At 38.0% G+C, this 23,616-nt stretch overlaps 1 protein-coding gene across 3 annotated transcripts in view; it reads right to left on the bottom strand.

Moving 5' to 3' along the window:
- Positions 1–23,616, bottom strand: part of ATAD2B (ATPase family AAA domain containing 2B) — an 83,046-nt gene that overhangs the window by 11,340 nt on the left and 48,090 nt on the right. For all 3 annotated transcript variants that reach the window (XM_040553851.1, XM_040553852.1, XM_040553853.1), the window contains 3 exons: positions 22,487–22,646; positions 17,310–17,432; positions 12,477–12,614 (listed from right to left, as the gene is read on the bottom strand). In XM_040553851.1, the coding sequence (XP_040409785.1) occupies positions 12,477–12,614; positions 17,310–17,432; positions 22,487–22,646 (421 nt within the window). The remainder of the gene's footprint in view (positions 1–12,476; positions 12,615–17,309; positions 17,433–22,486; positions 22,647–23,616) is intronic.

The raw sequence follows: 23,616 nt of genomic DNA, 5'->3' as shown, positions 1-23,616 counted from the left end.
GAATTGAGGGGAAAACCCTCTTTTTCCAGCTACTTTGGAGATTTGATAGCACCTTCTACAGTCAGTTTCACTGCTTTATTGGTGATGAACCACAACCTGTTCACGTAACTTATCAGAAGCTAACAACCTCTCCCTTTATTCGGCAAGAGATTTTCAGCAATCACACACACAGTAGATCTGAAACTAAACACATGGATTAATAAACTTACAGACAAAAAATTCCCCTATTAGGCAATAAGCTTATCCTCGGGTCAACTCCAAAGATGGACAAATAAAACACAGAACAGAAGAGTTTTCTCAAGGGAATGTAACATGTCTTCAAGTGTATAAATTAGTAAGGAAGTTGGATTTTTATAGATCCAATGATTTTGGCTTTTAGGGTAACTTCGCTATAAGGTGGCATTTATCATTATTAGTGACTTATACTTTAAAAATGCCCATTTACTGGTGCAACTATTTTGTCCATCTGCAACCTCTACCTGAGAGCCTGTATTTGCTTAAGTCCCCAGGCACATTCCTAAAATTCCTAAGCATGTGAGAAATCAGAGTAAAATGGAATTATTTATTTATTACACATTTCATCAAGTATCAAGTCTTCCTAAATGACAGTCAGCAAGTCCAGCTAACTCTCACTCTCATGCAAACTATTCAAATGTAAGTTACAGGCCTTTTCACAGTTGTGCAAGTTGCTTTCATTGTTTTTAATTAGGACAAAGCAAAAAGTGTCTCAAGAAGATCTCCTCCCAGGAGTTCTGAGGTTTTCTATTTTAAGCTGCATAAAAACCAGTGAACGCAGGAAATATTTCATCCACCTCATCAAAGTATGCGCACAAAGCAGAGCTTTGATTGAAACACTGCTATTATTACAAAACTGGTCTTTATGTCACAATATTCAAATAAATTTATACCTACAGCCAACTGCTGCGGTTTAGGAAAGAAAAGAGCTTTTCATTGACAGATACTGCAGAATACGCCCTCTTCTCATTGACAGATACTGCAGAATATGCCCTCTCAACGTTTAACAGTTTTTGTACTGACAAATGCAGTAATCTAGTTTTGGTTTTCACCCATGTTTAGTCAATAGCATTTGGTTAGTGCCAAAATTTTTCCTTCCCAGACTCTTACAGTTGTTTTAAGGAAGTACTATCGTCACCTGAATGGCCCAGACCTGTAACCAACACTTCAAATATCCTTTTTTTTTTTTTTTTTTTTGTCTGTATGCTTCTAAGAATCAACCTTTTCTCCTGACACTCAGATAAATAAATGCTTTCCTCCTTTCAACCACTTCCATTGCAGCCACCAAAGCCTTTTTTCTTCAGGTTTTCATAAATGTACCTAAATCTCAGATTTGAGTTCATTTAACACAAGCTCAGGACCTCACTGAGGCTGATAATCCCCTACCTAAGTACACCTTTGAGTACGTTTCTCCAGTTTTTACTTTCCTGACCATACCAGAAGTAGACCTCTGGTCCTAACATACAAAGTGTCCCTTCAAAAGGGCACCTTTTCGTTCTGTTCTAGGCTGTATTACTGCTTTCTACAAAGCAATGCCTTTTGGGATATGAGAAGAAATTTTGGTTCCAGATCCTTAGCACCCTTAATGTTGTTACACTGATTTTCTTTCATACACGATGCAGGCAAAGGCTTGGCTCTTACAGTTTTCTTCTTTCAGAGGATGAGTGAAAACTCGAGCAAATAATGCAGTATTTAAAAAAAAAAAAAACCACCAGCAGTCTTTATGTCCTGCCCAACTCCCCGAGTAAAACTAAGAGTCTAGTATGAGTAGCAAGGGTGTTGAATTGAGCAGTGACTCATGGGACCAAATGTAGAAGTCTGCACCAGGTTTCATTATCCACATTCTCTTTATATTCACTACAAAGAAAAAGGCACTACTGAAAGAATAACACAGACTTGAGAAACAACGGTTCAATAAAGAAGGAGCTACCAAAGAGTAACACCGATACAAAACTAAAGGGCAAATGTTCATGGTTTGCTGCTAAATAATAAACTTAACCTGGAGTCCCCTCTCCTTCACTTTAGTGCTTATCTTCTGCAAGACTGTAAACCATCAAGAGCAGAACCACTTTTTAGCCTGTATGATTCATGACACATTGAAGTTCTCAGTAAGTAACAGAACAGGTAATGGATTACAGAAGAAAAACTAGGAGTTAACTTTGTAAAAAAAAAAAAAAAAAAACTAGCAGAGCATATACAATTGCAAGTTAATGCATTAACACCTTTTCAATTATTCCTTTTAAAACTACTCATCTGCAATGTATCCATTGATACCCAATCTTTTGGCACTATTTGTGCCAGAGGCAGTAGAAATACTATTGTCAGAGGAATCCTGCTTTTTAGAACTGAGTTTCTATAACTCAAACTATTATAATACCAATTATTCACACATGAATACATTCACTTGCTTTCTGAATTGTGGAACTCTTCTCTATAATCTTCACGTAACCTCTATAGATTTGCCAAGGGGATCCTCACATCAGTTCTAGCTTCTTTCTGGTTTGCTTTTTCTGTAAGTCATTAAAAATTCTGTATGAACTGGGGTAATGACAATAAATACCTGTTCGACCACAAATCATGTACATTTTACTTGGGTTCACATGAGGCTGATGTCAAAAATAACCCTTCCCCACTCATTAATTTGTGCTAAGCTGCATAGTCTATGCAGACAGCATTTTAAATAAATAAAATTTAATTAATTACTGAATACAAATTTACCATACATTTCCTTAAGCAATAAGTGGGGTTTCTCAATTCTTCCATTCCTACCTTGAGACCCTGAATCTGATGGAAGATCTCTAAACTTAAGGCAGATAGCATTTTGTGCAGAGGTGGCCTCCCAAGACTAGAAAAGAAATTACACACTTACTTCAGAAGCACTAGTCCTCTAAACTCAAGTGAAATGAAACGTGTAGCGGACTTTCAGAAATCCTGTATTCTTGCCCACTGACAGGTTCTGCTTCAGGATTTTCATGCCAGATAACATCAATGATTTTCATGCCAGATAACATCAAGTAATGACAACATCTAGTAAAATAAGCATCCCTGTCCTCTACGGTGCACATCAACTCTGTCCAGAGCAAAGCAAAGCTCATCGATATTAAAAAACAAAGTCCAAAGTTCTTCCCATAATCCTGAATTACTTCCACAACACCTAAAGGTTACTGTCACCTTACTGTTTGGTACAGTCTCAATAAGAGACTTAAAAAACATGGGTGCATGGTACAGAAGCTTCAGAGTTGAGGTGTATCCCCTTCTGTCACACAAGCGCATCAGTACAGCGACAAAGCTGCAGACTACACAAAAGTCAAGTTGGGAAAGGAACTAGATATAATTAGAAGATTCAAAGATTGTAAATCACTAACAAGCAAGTCTGCTGCTTTAATGTGGATAACTAATGAGAAGATGTAGCAGCTGAAGCAGCTAAGTTTCTCTTGAAACTTCTGTAGTTTGACTGTTACCACGTATTGAGTGTAGTACAGTATTCGTGGAGGCAAACAAATTCTCTTTATGCTGCAGAAAAGCAGACCTTACATGCCTCTGCACTGCTTCAAAATCCATCAGACAAATGTGATTAAACGTCACTAAATGATAAAATTCACATCCATCAAACAGTAGATTCTCTGTTGTTACCTTTATTGCATAAAGGATTGCTGGGAATTAAAATCCAATAATGATTCTCATAGCAAAAAAGATCACCATGGATCTAGATTTTGTGTCTTTGGCATCAAGAGCCACTTGAAGCAAAACATTTAATCTTTTTCTTCTGTGACCAAAACCTTAAAGTTCTTTCTGATGTCTGGTGCATAAAGTAACTTAAAACCTTGAGAAAGCACTTACAACCAACAATTTGCTCTCTTTTATGCAGCATCCAGGGTATACATATATATACACGTCTCTACGTAAGTTCCACAGTAATTTCACTGCTTCCAGTAGTTTTATGTTCCTTACCAACGGGCACTGAATAGTCCACTTGAAAGCTCTGGAGTTTTAAGTCACAAAGTCCCAAACTGTAGTCAGAGATAAAAAGCAAGAAAGAACAGAGCACAGCTCCACAATGGCTTAAAAAGCAAAATGAGGTGCCAGCTTCCACTAACACACAAAGCCATTTCTCCCTCCAAAGCCAGCTATAATATTTCTACCTCATCTGTACTTGCACTACTGTTCCTGCAGTAAAACAGATAAGGGAACTAATCTGCCTCTAAGTTTGTATTTTTTCCTGGGTTAGTTTTCAACATCTTCAGTTCCCAAACTGAGCTATCCAGCTCTTGAACGATGGTGCTCCTTTAAAGGAGGTGGTTGGAATATGCAGCCAGTGAAAAGCAAGATAGTACCTTTACTACTAACCTGCAGCTTGGCATGACTGTGGAACTAACCCCTAAGAGTTATATGATTTTCTTCCTAGACAGAAAGTATGAGGATACTCAAGGCACAAACCTCAAAAATATATATAAAAAAACGACAGAACAACTACATGCAACAGCTTAACATGCATGATCATCAACAGCACATAAACCGTTACATGAACTACTTGAAGAACCTAGGCACTTCTCAACAGGGGTCAAGTTCCATAAGGAGGAAATGAAGCATGCTTCCCAAAATAAACTTGGCTGCAGCACCCCCAATACTTCCTCATGCAAGCAAACTGTTATCCCCTACCATTCCCTTTAACACACTCAACACAAGCCCTTCCCAGTATTTCTCAACAACCTCTCCCAGTATCTTCTGTTCCACCCCCAGCTGAGTAGGATGACCCCCCACATCTCAGGTGTACATGCTCTGCCTGGCCAACATGATCTTTTAACCCATCAGCTAACAAGGCAAGGCAGAACAGGTAACTACCATTTTCAATCTATAGCCTTTTCCGTCAGGAGATGCATAGATTTATCCAGCTATCAATTTTCACAAAACCTGCAGGAATCTAATCTTTCAGACCTCAACTCCTGTCAAATCTGTCTGAACCAGGCTAAATGATTCAGAAGTTATTACAGGAGCAGAGATGGACAGAAAGGATAGGTATTATTTTCTTGGGAAACCAAGCTAAAAATATAATTTACATGAAACCATCAAAGTAATTATGTTAGCTAAATACATGACAAGACAGTCACATAGGAAGATTAAAAAGAAAAATGAAGTCAGAAGAGAAGAGACAATCAGATTAATATCACCCGTAGAGATCAGTTTTAGACATTCCACCTCTATAGCTCTGCTCATTTTCCCTCTGCTGAGTAGCTTTTTACAATAGCAACTATTATAGCTATTTACATTTTCGGTACATTTAGGAAGTTCTTAAGGATTACTGAATGACATCTTCCCTGCTGCAAGAGAGCCATGAACAAACACAAGGTTATTCTGCAACTTCAACACTGTAGGGAGGAAGTTTGTGCAGACAAAGCTCAGAGCTGAAGCTGGCCAGTACCATGGGGGACAACAAAAAGGGCTTTTTAAATTATATTAACAGCAAAATGAGGACCAGAGATAACTTTGGTCTGTTCCTTGACGAGGACAGTCACTTCACAAATAGGGACACAGACAAAAAAGAGACACTTAAAGCCTTCTTCACTTCTGTCTTCAACACTGATGATGGGCCCTGGAACTTCTATGTTGGAGGTCTGTGACTGAAGGGACAATGAACTCACAATCAACTCCAAACTCGTGCAGGATTTGCTACTCCAGCTGGATGGATATAAGTCTACAGAGCCTGACTGGATTCATCCGAGGGTACCCAAAAGAGCTGGCTGATGTCATTTTAAGACCTCTCTCAATTATTTTTCCAATAGTCTTGGGAATCTGAAGAGATTCCAGGTGACTAAAAGCTGACGAATGTCCCAGTTTTCAAGAAGGGCAAGAAAGAAGACCATGGTAATTAGAGGCCTGTCAGTCTCACTTCAATGCCTGGTAAAATTATGGAGATTTTTCTGGGAGTTATTGAAAAACACAAGAAAGACAACACAGTCATTAGTCATTGCCAGAGGTCCACAATGGGAAAGTCCTGCTTAACAAATTTCATTTCCTTTTATGACAAGTATCCAGTTGACCAAAGGAAGCCAGTTGACGTCATCTTTTTGGATTTCAGCAAAGCTTTCAATACAGTTTCTCACAGTATGCTTCTGGACGAAAAGTGCAGCATACAGCTGAACAAACACATAATGCAATGGGTGAACAACTGGCTGACAGGTCAGGCAAAAAGGGTTATAGTAAGTGGGGTTACATAAGGCTGGTGGCCAGTCAGTAGGGTTCCCCGAGGCTCCATTTCAGCATCAGTTTTCTTTAATGATTTCATAAATGACTTGGATGCAGGACTTGAAATCAGACTAAGTGAGTTTGTCGATGATCTTAAATTGGGAGGAGCTGCTGACTCCCTCTAGGGTAGAGGCCTTGCAGAGAGACTTTGACAAATTAAAGGGCTTGGCAATCACTGACCACATAAAGTGTAACAAGTGCTGGATTCTGCAGCTGGGATGGGGTAATCCCAGAGATATGTACAGACTGGGGGGACAAGAGGCTCAAGAGCAGGCCCACAGAAAAGGATCTGGGGGGTCTGGTTGATGGCAAGTTGAATTTAAGTCAAACGTGTGTTCTGGCAGCCAAAAGGGCCAGCCATACCCTGCAGTGCATTAAGCAGAGCATTGCTAGCTGGTCAAGTGAAGGGATTGTCCAGCTCTGGTCTGCGCTGGTGTGGCTTCACCTTGAGGTGAGGTGTACAGTTTCGGGTGCCAAAATGTAAGAAAAACATAAACGTAAAACTATTAGAGAGAGTGTCCAAAGGAGGGTTACAAAGATGGCGAAGGGTCTAGAGGGGAAGGCGTTTGAGGAGCGGATGAGGCCCCTTGGTTTGTTCAGCCCAGAGCAGAGCAGGCTGAGGGGAGGCCTCATGGCGGCCTGCAGCTCCCTCATGAGGGGAGCGGAGGGGCAGGCGCTGAGCTCTGCTCTCTGGGGACAGCGACAGGACCCGAGGGAACGGCATGGAGCTGGGACAGGGGAGGGTCAGGCTGGGGGTTAGGGAAAGGTTCTGCACTAAGAGGGTGGTCGGACACTGGCACAGGCTCCCCATGGAAGCAGTCCTGGCACCGAGCCTGATGGGAGTTCAAGAACCATTTGGACAATGCTCTCACAGACATAGGGTTTGATTTTTAGGAAGTTCTATGTGGAGCCAGGAGTGGGAACTCCATGATCCTTGTGGGTCCTTTCCAACTCACAATATTCTGTGATTCTCTGACTTTAATCTCACAACCGTAAGACAGGCTCCTACTTTGCATTAATTAAAATGACACATTACAAAATTATTTTCTATCACAGAACTGAAAGACTGCGGTTGCTGGTTGTTTATTGCGTCAAGGAAGCAAAACAAAAAGATACGAAGAAAATAAATAGTTGCAAACGGAAGTGAAGAAACGGGCAATCTGCAGACAAAAACATTGCACAAGCTCTTTAAACAATTTAAAGCAAACATTGCCAAAGTTTTCAGATGGGAGGAAGGAGTAAGATATCTAAAAGGTCTGAAAACTTTTTATTGCATTACTAATTTGTACCACTTATGGTAAAAAAATAAAACTCAGAAAAATATCTTTTCCACAAAATCTATCTTTTCACCATGTTTATAAAAAAACAGTGATAACACTTGCAGGCAAACCTTGTTCTTAAGAGACACTGAACAATCTTGGATTACTGAGTTAGAATGAGATGAATAACAAGTGAATATAAAAAAAAGCACTGATCAGGTAAATTGCGAGACTGTTTGCCTTCCATCAGAGCAAAAAGACATTCAATTAATTCAAGAGGCAAAGTATTTAATAGTGATAAAAGAAAATTTCTTTGCCACTAGGTACCACTGCCTCCAAAAGTTTGATGGGATTCCAAAAAAGAATTAGGCAGGCAGGATTTATAAGAACACCTACAAATTCACTAAATGGGATTTAAAATTAGAAAAATTACAAAGCCTATGGGTTTAAACAACCATTAACTAACTCAGAATTGGTTAAGATGAATGAGGCAGTCCAAGTAATTTTTATTTCTCAAACGTTTGCAGCTTCCTTTTGAAGCATCCAGTTGAAGCCAGTGTCAGATTCAGATCAAACTACTCTCCATCCAGAATGCGTACTCCTAAACTACCAAGAAAAAAAATGATTAAAAAAAGAGACACTTGTCTCAACTCTGAGTAAAGATGTCCTCAAATTCCACAAAAGCTTTTTTAATAGTGTTTGTCAAGTCGCAGTACCTGCCTCTGTCTCAAGTGTGTTCTGAGAATTAATCCGAGTCAAATCCCTTTTCTGGAGAGCAGGAGAAAAGAAAACAGTAGCATAGTATGGGATTCATGGTTCTGGCAAGACATTAGCAGCTACTGCAATTTTAATGTTAATACCTGGATGATTTAACATGCAGCACTCACATTCTGTGGTAACTGACACAGAACTAGGCAAAAATGGAGAAAGTTAAAATAATAAAAATCTTAGGGCATCTGGTCTGCCATGTCCCTTGGTAAGACACTGCTACAGTCATATGAATGCCTGAAGTACAACAATCGCTGACATCACTGTATCAGAGAGGTCAAAAAAAGAGAGTAAACCGATCAAAATCAGACAAAGACTGAGAAAGAAATGGCTTCTGAGAAAGATTACAAAAGACCTTTTTCCTTTCTAAAAATCTTTTGGAAAGACACTGCCTCCAAACAAACAAAAAAACCAACCACTTCCTTTCCATTATAAAGTAGAACAACATATTTTGATATAAGAGCAAGGATCGCCATTTAGCTCAAACCACAGAAGAGTGTGCAAAATATTACTTATCTGGAAACTGTTTTTTTTGCAGCAGTTTATTTCCTTGTTAGATCTCCCTGCAGTTCTTTCTACATAGACCACTAATCACTTTAATTATTGGGAAAAGTCAGTGTAGTGTTTACTTCATATTTCATAAAATGAATTTTATCTAAAACTTTTTTTTTTTTTTTAAAGAGTTCACATAACACAATACATTCTATTTTTTTTCTTGCTGCAAATGCAATTTTCACATGGACCAGCTATCATATTTATCATACTGCATGAAAGACATCTCCTCTGCGAGGAAAACAAAATCTGCAGTCCATCACTACAGTATATTATTGTTGAATACTGCAAAAAAAAATGATAAGAATGGAAAAATCAAATCTTCTCCGTACAGGTTAGTTATATGTAACATTTACAGAAGGAACTGCAAGAAAATAAAATAATATGCAACATACTCCATCTACTGGCAAGATACAGTAATAGGACAAATTTTAATTGTTACAATGCTGTATAGTAAAAGAGATACTGATGTTTTACATGCTGAAGTGTACCTAAATCACTTAGCACTTATTAATTTACCAGACGTCCAAAATTTCACATTGCTGATAGTTTCTTTTTCCACGCATACACACAAAGGCAAAGCCAGATTCCTCTCACAGGTACCCAGTGACAAGAGACAACAGGCCCAGATTGAAAAACAAGACATTCAATTTCAAAGAAAGAAAAAAAAACATTGTGATGGTGACCAAGCACTAGAAAAGGTGGTGCGGGCATGTCATGGAACCTCTATTCTTTGAGAAACTCAAAACAAAACTGCCCTGCTCAACCTGCTCTGAGCAGGGGAGTTGGACCAGATGATCTTCAGAAGTCACTCCCAACCATAGCAATTTTATGATTCTTTGATCTTACAACTACTTACATCAGGCTTTTTTACGTCCCATTGTGTGCTTCCATCAGAACATTTCTCAAAATATGCACTTTTCTCAAAATATGCAGCCAATACTGATAAATTTTAAGTCATCTGTGGCAGAACTCTCCCAAATGAATTCTCGGCAACTTCTAGTAATGTAATACTTTTAAAACTCATTTGTACTGTAATACATAACCCACCACAGGTGTTACTTCAACAAGGGATATGGAAGTTGGGATATGGAAGTTGCAGATTAAATTTAACTCAGGAACATTTATCACCGTGTCTTCAAATAGAACTACAGATCTTGTGCCACATTTCTGATAGCCCATATGGTCTAATCAAATGAAAAAAAAAATAAAATATATTTAGCAAAATTAAATACATCACAAAACAATAGTTAACTACAAATCTAAATAATATTACATACAAAATACGTAATCTCAAAAAGCAAACCAAAACTAAATCCCATTCTTTACTGTATTATCCCTGAAACGTAAACAGGGATTTAAAATGGGTGAGGCTGCTACGCTATCTGTAATCCACAGTGTTTCTAGAGAAGATGCCTGACAATCATTTCCTTTTGAGGCTCTCAAGCACTTCATCTGAACTGTAAACAAAGCTCCTAAAGAAATACTTTCATCAAGAAAATAATGTTACTGTTGACAATTAAAACCAACAACAAACACTAGACCAGGACCAAAAAAAAACCATTACCTAAGGAAAAAAAAAGAATTCAAATTCAAACATATATATATATATATATATATATATATAGGGAAAAAATAGAAAGGAAGATTTTAGATTTTCGTAATTATTAATAGGAAAGCAAAGCTTTTATCCCATGTAACTAAAATACACGAATAGCTGTCCTTGTTCCTCTGCTTTTGTAATGCATTTTAGTCTTCAAAAATCTTAGTTCTTCACCACATTCTCCACCTCTAAATCATCTCTGTTCTGAAATCCCTTCTCTAAATTACCCCATTCCATTTACACATTTGCAATCCATGTAATTTGCTGCTCTTTGAGCTCCCTTACCTTCAGCCCTGTTATGTTCTTACTCTATCCTAGCTCCTTCCTCCAACCCCTCTTCTAGACTGTTTCTCTTCCAAGTATTTCTGTCTCTATTGACCTTACCAGATCAGTCTTTAAGCGTGCCCATACGCTACCTAAATCCCTTCTGTAGATTTCTGACTGCTCATCAGTTCCTGGTTCTCCTTCTTGATTACTACATGTACCACATCACTCTTACAGTAGCCACCCTGACCAGACTCATCCTTAAAAGGCAGATTTTCATTTGATTGTATTCCCAAACATCACTAAGCCTCAAATTTTGTCTCATAACCTACCTCCCCAAAATACTAGCAGAAAGGGTGCCTTAACACTAGCTCCTTTTCTGTTTATAAACAGGAAAGTTGGCAAGTTCCTTCACTTGATGGCTCTAGTCTTCAAACAGTCACCACTGAACCCACAACACTAGATGAAGAATAGCAGAGGCAGAAGAGCTTCTTTTTAATACAACAGTAACCACTAAAAGCTGCCCTCTCTTCCAGAGAGATGTCCACCTTGGAGGTGTACAACCACTCCTGTTTGCTGCATAGCACCCACAGACAGGAAAGATCAACCGGAGTTAACGATCTCCATCTTGGGTTTCAGAGCAAACTAAGAACATTGAGAACCACTTCTCTCTGTTTTGCCAAACAAATGCATAGCTTTGATCGACATCATCAATATATTATGTATCGATTTAGTCGAGCCGTAACTCTGTACGGTTGACTAATTCCTTTAGCAGAAAAAAATTACACTTGTAGGAAATAAAATTATACACCTGTAATTAACCTATCTGACATCAATGCTATCATTTATATACAAACAACATGCAGTTCTGGGCAGTTATCCCCATACCTAGAAACTTTCGTACAAGGAAAAAGCGTTACCAGGGTGAAGACAAAGACCAATAAAAATTTGATTACTCCAATCTATGTAGCAGTTTGCCTATTAAGCACCCATTTGATGTTTCTGTTAATAATAATAGATTCCCCATCTTAAGCAGGAAAGCCATGTATAACTATCAGTATGTCCCTCATATACACGTTCTTGTGGACTTTATTTTCATCTAACAAAATTTACTGTATTTACCTGTTATAATCAACTCACCTCTTGAAAATAATTAGCAGTGCCTTCAATTACCTACAACACAATTAAGCAGTCACACACTACTCACAATTCTAGAGATTTTGACCAAGTAATTGGACTACTCCAGTAGGCTGCATCAAGAGTATCTTAACATCCTCCATTAATTGGTAGTGACTATTGAAAGCCAATTCCCATAAAGGAAAATACAGTTAAATTCATAACTGCTTTTCTAACTTTTAGCATAATAACGTATGCATTGCAGACAGGAAGTGACTAGTGCATGTGACAGAGTATAATGCAACATGCAGATACATACCTGTCAATATATACATGCACTAAACAAATCTCAACACTCAACCAACAGATAAAAGCGATCACCTCATATTATACAGAAAACAGATTTTTTTTTCCTTTAAAAATGTAATAAAAACATTATAAAAGGTTATTCTTTATTATGAAAACAGAAATCCTATTTCTTTCCAGCTTCTTGGGCAGAAATTTCCTACCTTCAGAAAAAGAGTATTTCTTAAAATTCCATGTTTCATGCTTAAACTTACTTTGGGGCATAATCAGTAAGCATTAGTACAGACATGTGAAACGTTTGCCATTGGAGGTGTCTGCAATTTTGCACAATTTTCAACCAAGGTACTCACATGCACATTTATTTGCAGAGTTGGGCCACACCGTCATTGTGGGTTTTTGTTTGTTCCGAAATGCCTCTTCAACTCTAGCTTCTGTTTTCCGTACAGTGGAACCATGAGGATTTATTTGTTCTGCTGTTACTGATAAGCCTGCATACAGAAGATAACCATACCTATTTAAATAAACCAAGCTGAAAAAAATCTACTGAATTTTAAAAGAAAGTTGGAATACCATGCTGCAATAAGAACACATCAATTAATATTTAGTTGGACATTCAAAAGAAAGATTAGAATGAAGAATATTTGTTTTCTACTGACAAAACAACTTACTCGCTGCATGGTCTTAAAACTGTCAGCTCTGACGACTTAGAAAAATATGACTTTCTCACACTTGGGTCCCCAAAGATTGCACTCTTATCTACATTTCCTCTATAAAACAAATTCTTATTGACAGTTTCAATTTTTCTTAATTTTAACCAGATGATTTAAAATAAGTAGCAATTCATAATGGCATGGTATGCTGTGTCAAAAAGAGTATGTGAAGAGAAACTTGCACTGTCATCATGATCTATGTTATGTAAAATGGATCCACTTCAGAGTCAATACGAGCTCTGAGATTAAGGAAAATGTGATTCTGCTTTTAACAAAAAGTCTGTTGTTCTTTCTGTAATACAAGTTCATCTCATAGCTTCTAGTATTTTCCAAGCTTTTTAAATTCTAAAAATGTGTGCTTCATGTTGTTTACGCACATATTAAAGATACAAACATACTTCTCCAGTTTCATACTTCACTAGAATTTGCTATCCATCCACCACTATAAGTCATCTTAAATGTCATACCACATCTCCAAAAGTAGCCAGAACAAAATGACCAAGAGCAGGCAAGAAACTCTAAAACTGACAGAAGCAGAAATGAAAAGATCCACAAAGGAACTCTCACCTAACAGTTAACAGGTAAAGCACACGCTATTAGGTACTAGTAAGAGTATTTTAAGCTACATATCAAATATATTTTTTTACTCAAAACACCCATCACTTCTACCTTGTTATCTGCTGGTTTCAACAAGAAGCTGCAAATTCCAAAATCTAGTATACATATTTTTTGATTTACCAACTTAGAATTTGTTATCCTTAGGTTTACACTCTTTCAACAACAGCACCTCATTTCTGTAATACAAGAACAAGAGATTCTAGTTTAACTTCTAGACACTAATTCTATTACACAGTTTATCATTTTGTTACACTGCAGTACTTTGAGACTGGTCACCAGTCCCAGTACTAAATAGAAAATAGAAGATCTGACAAAAGTATAGAAAAGGTACATCTATTCAATACATAATTCTGTTTGGAATTGTGGTGAAAAAAAGAGATGCAGAAAATACCTTCCATTTTAAAGCTATGTACGATTGCTAAACAACTTGCCAAGATAATTGTGAAGAAAATGGATAGAGAACTTTTTAGCCTTATCTTCAGTAATTCCTGGAAATAAATTAAGAGCTAATAAATGGCACAATTCAGAAAATCAATGGCTTTCCAACTGGTCAAAGTTTAAAAAACCTACAATGTGTGTCAGTGGCCTTCTAAACTCCTCTGAGATCAGAAACACTTCAGAAAGTTGCCAGAGAATTTGTCAGTAGCCTCACAGAGATCAGCTTGCTCAATTCCATCCAAATCTCACATTGAATGTTGAAGTCCTTCCAAACTTAACCAAGAAAATGTTGGCCAAGATCTGAGTTTGAGGCATGTTCCTCCTGTCAAGAGGATAAGCTTCCTTTCTGATGGTCACATCCACCTACCCTGACTCAATCTCAAACTATAACACTACTTCAACCTCTTCTGAGCTAGTATTAATGCAAATTGTATACTCAGTCCATGAGCTGCTAGTAGATTCACGTGGCAAATATCTGGACTTCCCCCCTCATAGTCCAACATTGCCATTTTTGCCCTTCTTTCACAAGGGTCCTGCTAAAGGGTCCAGGCTAAAAATTTTAATTCCAGTAAGGCTTTATGGTAAGATCCTTGAACAAGCTGAGTCCAGACACCTATGCGGTGAAACATGGACACAAAGTCTCTTTTCTTCCATCAGACTTTACACATTAAAGGAAGGAATTAATCTTTAAAAGAAGATTAAGAGATGCTTAGGCTGCTCCAGGGTGAAAAAAGGCCCGTTGTACATTATACCATGATGCCCACTCTCTCTGACCTCAGTCTCAACATTCATTTAAGGCCTTGCTTGGAAATTTCTTGTTTATATTAAAAAGAAGTACTTCAGCATTCAGTTACCCCCACAGTCTTGTATACTAGTCACAAACAAGGCTGGCTGCCCATTTCAGCATGATTTCATTGGGTAGCTCCACTCAGGCAAACAGCCTGGTATGAGTAATGACCCTTGCATGTAGGTAACTGGTTGCACAAAAATCTTTGTCTACACTGCTTACACAATTTTTTTTGGTTGGTTGGTTTTTTTTTTCCCCCCCCAACTATTTCCACACTGAAACATTGCACTATTTCAAAGCACACTCTTATTGTGAAGCAGAGGAACGGAATGCCATCTGGGGATCACTCCTATACCTGGCCTTCTGGTAATCAATCTAACGAAGAAAACGGAAGTCCCTTAACAGCCTTGTGGACATCCAATCAAAAGCAGAAAATACAAGCATATGCCTTTGTTGTCCCTTGTGCTCTGAACAGGGTATATCAGAAGCCTAGAACAGTAGATGCATTGTGATTTTATGGGTCTATTGTCTTGCTGAGCATATTCTGTCAGGCAAAATGGGAGTAATAGCAAGGTTGATCAGTTTTCGCATGCCTTCCATCCACTACAACAACCAGTTCCAAGATTACATGCTTGAAGTGCTATCTTCTTGATGTTCTACATCACAGAATTTGACAATACTCATGCTCCAGGGATAGGACCATCTCTTGGGCTCGTCTTTCAGCTTGAGTTTTCCTCGTACCTCAAGGGCTGCATGTTTTTTCTTCATTCATAACCAGTTAATCTAACACATCTTCCATGCATTCTAAGTCTTCTGTCCTTGCCAATCCAGTATGTGTTCTTGGCCTTCTGCACTCTGCTGCTGGACCATCCAGGGCTCATTTGTTCATGAAACGAACAGAATGTAGTCCAAAATGACAAGCCTCTTTGAAACATGACATGCAGGTTATCTGTGACACTGTAACAGCCTGTATGCCAATGTCTGAAAAGCACTTGGAAGCCCATACACTGTCATGTGTCAGCTCTTGTCAGCCACAAACTGCTGCTGCTAGTCATAAACCTGTATCTGAAGGTCCACTTACCAGCATCAGACACCAACAGTACGCTTTTTCTGATGTAAAAAGTTCATAGCATGACAACATCAGCCTTAATTACAACTTCTAACACCCACCTCTTGCAACAGGATCAGCAGGTTTTGCCCCCAGAAGTTTGTATTATTTGGTCACTGCCACTAAAAGGAGGGCAGCATTCCAGTCAGCTCTTGGGAGGCTTGCAAGGAGCGACTACAAGCTATACAGTCACCCTCTGTAACAAAGAGCTCTTACACACAGTTACTTTTAACCTCGGAAGCAATAACCTTTTGCAATCACGGGGGGACTCACAATGGATAATTAACTGAGCATAGCTCTCAGCGTGACACTAAGGCCAGAATTGTGAACAGTCTTACACTTTTAATAGAAAAGTACAGAAGAGAAAAGAAGGCATTATATTAGTTCAATTTTACAACCACGGTGAGTTACAATTGGTTCTCTTATCCACAATCCAAGACACACATTGGAAACTTGTACAGAATTAGACAAAAATGCATGACTGAATAGGAAAATAAAAGGAACTCTATCTGTTTAAACCTGAAGAAGAGAAAGCCTACGGAGACTTGCATAGTTCAAAGACATTTATTAATAAAGGGCCTTCAGTCTACTGACAAAAGTATTTCAGGAACCTGCAAACAGCAGTTAAGACTGGCCAAATTCTACCTAGAAATCAATGTGTTGTTTTTTTTTTTTAAACCGAAGCAAGAGCTGAAGCAGAAAACAACTTAGCAAGGCAAAGCTAGAATTACTGAAATCAGTAAGCCTTAAATCAGCACAAGTTTTGATTCTAATGTTATACTTCAGTAGTTTTCAACCTTTTTCAATTTTCAGAAAAAGTTTCCAGGAGGTACAGAAACTTTCATGTAAATGAAGCCCTGCTGGCAGTATGTTTGGGTTTTCAATTACATCTTGTGGTCGCTTTAGAAGCCATCCACAGCCTTGGAAGTCTACAGACTACAAGTTGAAAACAACTGCACTGATTTAAACAAAAATTAAGTCACTGATACCCTCCAATGGCGGGAGCTCTATTTCCTGGTTTGGGACTAGTAGACTGTCAACCTCATTTTCCCCTCAGTGTGGACTTAACAGGTATTTCTTGATCCAAGAAGTCAACATAGTATCACCAGAAGTACTTTTGTGCACATGCCAGGGTGAACAGAAAATCCACTGTTTTAAATGTCATTCACCTTGTTCTTACTTGTTACTACACTGCATTACATGGTGTTTTTAGAACACAGCTTTGGTGTCACCACATCTTCACTTAGCATAGCAGTCCTAATGTTTATCTGTTCACTGTGTTCAACAGTAATTTTTGTAGTAACAGGCAATCTATCCTTTACAAAAGGATTGTGCCGTATCAGACCAACTCACATAGCTGGAAGAAGCAGGCAAGTTTCGAGCTCAGTCATCCTCTGCCAGGTACTGCCTGAGTCCCACGTGCACTCCATTTTTCATCTTAAATTTAAATTTTCATATGGACATTTGTAAATTGTCTTCTATCTCACTTATATTGTGCTATAATAAATGAAGCTAAACATACCTCTTTTTCTTCTCGCTTCCTTGATTTCTTCACACATCTTATTAAATTCTGGATCCAGTTCAGCAGCAATGATAGCATGAGCAGTGTCCTTCAACGTACAAGCTCTATGTCTAATTATTTTATCTAGAAAACAGGACAGCACACTTGTAAATTTTATCACATTTATTAAAATACTTTACCATTTGTATGTAGGTTTGTACTGTATATTACAACACTGACATAGATGAAACTAGAAAATATTATAAATGTATGAAAATAGAGACGGATCAATACCATAGCATGCTCAAAAATTACAACCTAACTATTTAAAAGTAGTTTTCAGAAGTACAAATTATTAATTTCATCAATAGTGGCATTTCTAAAACAAATGAAAACAGTGAAAGATGAACACACTTGTATCAAGTTGCAGTTCTTAGAAACTTGCTAAAATCAGCAGGTCTAGCCAGTTTCCAAAGGCAGAACTAAACAGAATAACTGAGTACCGTGCGGTGTCCCAACAAGAGACTTGTCCAGGATTAAATTTACTCACTGAGGTCTAGTAACTTTCATATACTGCCTGCAAAACTGTATTTGTCATCCCCTGAATCTGTAAGGTTGATCTGGACTGCATTCCCCAGTTTTTTTTTTCCTCCAAACCTTATTCTTTAGTTTATATTTAACAAATACTAGAAAATCCAAAATCTTGCTTGAACAGATTACTTTACTGCTGTTCTCAAATAGTTATTTCTCATTTAAATCCACTGAGAAAGAATGGCAAGAAATGAAAATGTAGTGAACTTGAAGCTCACGTCTTCACACATGACACGACCTCACAACAAAAAGTACTGCCCACACCAGAAGCCTACACGTGACTCGTGAAAAAAACACTTGTACAGAGAAAACCTGTTCCCATGTACTTGAAATAAACAAAAGACATTCTTCCAATACTGTTGAAGTATTTGAAATTTGAAAAGTAATTGTAACTTAGGAAGTAAACCTGTATGTGGAGAAAACTGACATCTAGAATGCTGCCTTTCAATGAAATCTACAACACTTACTATTTACTTTTAGTACAAACGTATTTAATTTGTCAATTCATCCATACTGAATTACTTTTTCCAGCTGATGGAGATACCTCAACAGCAAACACCAATATTAATGTCTACAACATAATTTGCAGATTTAATCTGTTTTAATAATCACTAAAGACAACAATTAAGAGTATCAATGAACATTTATTAAACACAGCTTATAAACAGAAAATTTTACAGATCGAAAAACTGCCGAGTCAAAAAGAATACCAGTATCCACCCCAATTGAGCCCTACATATGTTTTCTGGGGAAATCTACTACTGTTTAAATTGACTGGAAACTAGAATCTTTTTTACCCGCATGTATCAGTGAAGCATTTTGTTTTACGATTGCAAAAAATATATCTGCATCGTTCGCAGATGTAATTTTGCGATGCTAGATTTTAAGAAGTCAGTCAGAAAATTAAGCTTAACATGTCCTCCCAAAAGGAGGGGAAAAAAGCCTCTAGACTTTGAAGCTCTAATGAGAGGAAAGGGTTTAGGTTAGGTTTCAGACTTTGATTAGAAGCTTGCTGTTGAAACAACCCTCCCCAAAACCAGGTTTGTACAGTCATACCAGTATACTGTACTTCCAATTCTACTCCCCTTTAACATAGTAGTTATATTACCCCACCATGAAGCACCATCAGTGTAAGCACAAATTCATTCACGCTACCATACATTACTATACCACTGGCTGTTTTATATCAAACACTATAGAGGTACAGTTTCCCAAGTTTAGACCAGCCATTTTGCTGAAGAAACACCACAATGTGATTCCATGTTGGCAAATGTTATTTTGGATCTTTTGATGGGAGTATTTGATTGAGTTACTGCTTTTCTCATGTCCTGTGATAGACAAGGCTTTCCCACAGACAATGCAAAGATGTAAATGCTAATATGTCTAATCCACAAAGGTTATTCCTTTGTTGTTGCTGCAAACAGGGTGTCAAACAATGAAGGGCAAAGAACAGTTCTCCTACAAAAAGCTCCTGCAATTTTATAGCAAAATACAGGGAGTGGAAGAGGGGGGTTGAGAAGAAGCCAGTTTTGAGTATCTGTACTGCATATAAAAACTGGTACTCCTTTCCAAAATGAACAGAACCAGGTACAGCATGATTCTTCTACAAACTCATGCATGAAAGAGGCAAGAATATATGCCTAGATTTTTTAAAAATTGAAATTTATAGCTTAAATAAACAGTTAATGGATTTGAACGCATATAATGCTTACTCAGAATAGAAATGATGTGCTGCTTCAGCACTGTATTCATTCAAAAACCTCAAGAAATCTTATATGCCAGAAGAGCAATATATCAGTCTGTGACAACGCAGAGGCTAGAACAATCTTTCAACTACCTTCTCAACGAAGAGAAATTCCAATCTAAAACTGAACAAAGAAATAGCCAGATCCATTTGTCCCAGCGCAGTCCCAAAGGCATGAAAAACTAAAATAGCCCTATTTTGGTTCCCTATGTATATTTCCAAAAATTCTTCCTCTTTGGACAAGATCAATGAAAAGTTCTACCACTACATGTTCCTCAAGCTGTTTTTGCTATGTTTCTCCCACACTGAACCACAGATTTGTGTTATGATCCTGCATAGATCTGACTTCAAAGTATAGGGTGGTGGAGCCCTTTCCCTGTCGCTGTCAGGCAGAGGGAGGGGACCAAAAAGATGAGAAGGGTTGGAAGCGAGTCCCAGTTCTGTGTCGCAGGCAATCCCCCTCCCTACCTACCTCATTTCCCCAGGTGCCCCTCCATAATAAGTTTGAGGCCTTGGATCCTGAAGGAGAGGTAGCCAAGGATGTGGTGGAAGGCCCGCCTATGAGTTTTATAAGCTCATTGTTATTGTGTCCAGTTCTGGGCCCCTCAGTTCAAGAAGGACAGGAAACTGCTTGAGAGAGTCCAAGCGCAGAGCCAGGAGGATGATTAAGGGAGTGGAGCATCTCCCTTACAAGGAAAGGCTGAGGAAGCTGGGTCTCTTTAGCTTGGAGAAGAGGAAACTGAGGAGTGACCTTATTAATGTTTATAAATATGTAAAGGGTGAGTGTCAGGAGGACAGAGCCAGGCTCTTCTCAGTGACATCCAATGACAGCACAAGGGACAATGCGTGCAAGCTGGAACACAGGAGGTTCCGCTTAAATACGAGAAGAAACTTTTCCATGGGGAGGATGACAGAGCACTGGAACAGGCTGCCCAGGGAGTTGTGGAGTCTCCTTCCCTGAAGGCACTCAAAACCCGCCTGGACACGTTCCTGTGTGACCTGATCTAGGTGTCCCTGCTCCGGCAGAGGGTCTGGACTAGATGATCTTTGAAGGTCCCTTCCACTCCCTAACATTCTGTAATTCTGTGAAAACTAACCAAGCCCACAGTTCCAATTGGTCTAAGAATGAGATCAAAGGATGTATATTAAAGCCAGTTTTTCCCAAAGCCCATCATTAAGTCACAAACATATGTCAGCTGCATGCAGGAGGTACGTCTCATAGTCCTCACCATCTCAACAGGCACTTTTCAGAGACACTCAGAGAATCCCAAGTGCCCATCAAGGCTTTGATTAGTTCACATCAATTACGCATTAGAAGTCCTCAAGAAACGTTATCAAGAACGCATTGAGCCTTTTGCTGAATTCTATCGGTGTATTTTTTTTTTTCAGTTGTAATGCAAAATGCATCCTAAATTGTTACTAAATAGTTACTATTCTACAGCTATGAGCTAGCACTGGGTTCAAAAGGCACGTGAAACAAGTAAAACACAACTTTGGGCATCACAACCTGACGACAGAAACTTTCACCTGACACTGGCGTTGCAAAGCTAAGATCTGACATTACAGGAATTACTCTGCAAAACATTTTTGTATGAATCTGCTTGAAATTAGATTAATTCCATTTCAAATCACACACAAACTGCAAATCCACACTATGATAGCAAGCGCTGACATCTAGAATTACACCATGATTTTGAAAATAACCAAGTGTATCAGTGTTCTCAACATTCACTTTACAGCTTAGAAGTACATGAAAAAGAAGAACAAGAAAGAAAAACATAACTGAGAAATCTTAGTTAGAGAAAATAATTATACAGAGTACAACTCTAACCTGAAACCTAATGTCTGTTAGCAAAATGAAAAGGAAGTCTAACAGAACTACTGCAGCTACAGGGAACTCATCTGCTGATCAACAGCAAATTTCAAAACTTTCTATTTGACTAGACCCTACTATATCTAATCCACATACAAGACATTTGCAGAGCCCCAGTAAAATCAAAAATTCAAAAAGAAAAATGTGGGCAATCAGGCTATAACCTTCTAAAATGATTTCTCAAAATGCAATTAAATCTTTTAAATTGTTTTTAAGTGAACTTTTAAATGCATAGTACTGCATTTGCAGAAGGACTCAGATTTCCAGGTATCACAAATATTAAATACAACTACATTAAAGGGCATTCCTTTTGCATTTTAAATGTCTTATTGGTGATTCTGGAAGCTGCCAATTGAAAGGCTTTCTTTTGACACTGGATGCTATAAGGTGGCCCTCGCAAAACGTACACAGTATGCTCCTTTGTCTGTTTTGAGCATGAGCAGCTTTTACATGCATTTCGTTCTATAAATTTTAACCGAAAGCACAGCATGGTACTTTGTCAAGACAATAGCTTCTAAATCTCTCCTAACCAGCTGCAACTAACTTCCTTGCCTGATGATTTATCTTGCTTTATTTCTATCCCCAAACAGATAGCTCTTAATTTCTGTGGGTGCATTTCATATCCTAATCCAATAAGGAAATGAAAGCAGACCACTGCCAGATTGTGTGCAGGATTCTCTACAGAGCTCTTCAAATTACACTGCTTTTTTGTTGCATATACAAAGTCAATTCACTGAAAAGGAGCAAATTTAAAAAGGAACTACAAAACCTATTTTATTAGAAAACAACTCTAAGGGTTGTAGCTCTTGTAACGTCCCCCAGTGCTCCAAATGACTTAGAACACTAAAAGCACAGACCCTTAGGAAATTAGTTTGCTTATCCTAATTGTTATATAACATGCAGCTTATTTAGATGTTCAAATAGTAACCGAGTACGTGATTGAATACCAGGCTTTCAGTTTAGATAGGCTGACAATGAAGTAAATCTTACCTCCAGGATCTTTGTCTGGATTGTACTCCAATGCATTGCTGCAGATCAGATCAATATCTGTTAGGAAATCCTTGGCTGTTAAATAGTTGTGTTTATCAATTTTGGTTATTACTGTCGATAGGTCCATTGGCTCTTTGATAACTTCAAGGTAATCTGAAACCTATAATCAAACAGCATACAGAAATGACACAGGACCGTATCTGAACACTGCCCCTTTCACAACATCTTTACACCCTTACGCATTCCACATACTTGGCTCTAATACATTAACTAAACACAGGTTCACTAATAAATAAAATTCATGCGAAAATGGAAGTCTTATCAAACTAAATAAAACACAGGACTTCCAAAATTACCATACCTTCAGTAGCTCACCAATTTATCTTTCAAAACAGATTTAATGGTATTTTTGAGGCACAGCATTTTAACTGTGGTTTGCTTTTTACAGTGTTATAACATTGTGTTGAGCTAGAAAGGAAAAAACAACCAGCCTAACTCAAAACCCTAAGAAAAACTAGCAAAACAAGGAAAGCTGTATTTTATTCACCTTCTAAGTTCTCATTAAAGCGAACAATCAAATTATAATCTTTTAAGTATAGTCTGTTAATTAGTTCCTTCAACCCCCTGTATAAAAACCAAGTCAGGTTTTATTGATTGAAGACATTACACTGACTTTACAGAAGGGCAGTCTAAAGAGAAAGCATTGTGTCAGAGTTCACAGATTACTACAAGCTTAGCTCATAAATGGAAATTTAGCATCCACTAGGGTACACTGAGAAGTATTTAACATAATTAATGGTACCATGAGGGGCTAAAGCTTGACAGTCAAATGTATCAGCACAGCTGCTGTAACAAAGTTCACCAAAAAAAAAAGCCACGAATTTGTTATTTACTTCAAGGAAGAAAAACCTTACAGTTGCATGTTTCAATGCAAATAAGATTACAATCAATTAAAAATACTGGCAGCCTCAGGAGCAGCATTGGTTTTTTTTTCCGTTTTGAAACCACCCATGTATGACGGTGGCTGCCAAAATACCAAACAGTTGAATACATATTCAGATCAAACAGCAATGGCTCTGCAAGTTTTTTTGTTTGTTTTTCAAAAAGTATCTGTAGATATTCACACTAAA

Source organism: Cygnus olor, chromosome 3 (genome assembly GCF_009769625.2).
Source record: "Cygnus olor isolate bCygOlo1 chromosome 3, bCygOlo1.pri.v2, whole genome shotgun sequence".
NCBI lineage: Eukaryota > Metazoa > Chordata > Aves > Anseriformes > Anatidae > Cygnus > Cygnus olor.
The sequence above is the reverse complement of the archived record's forward strand: the minus strand, read 5'-3'. Positions and strand labels throughout refer to the sequence as shown.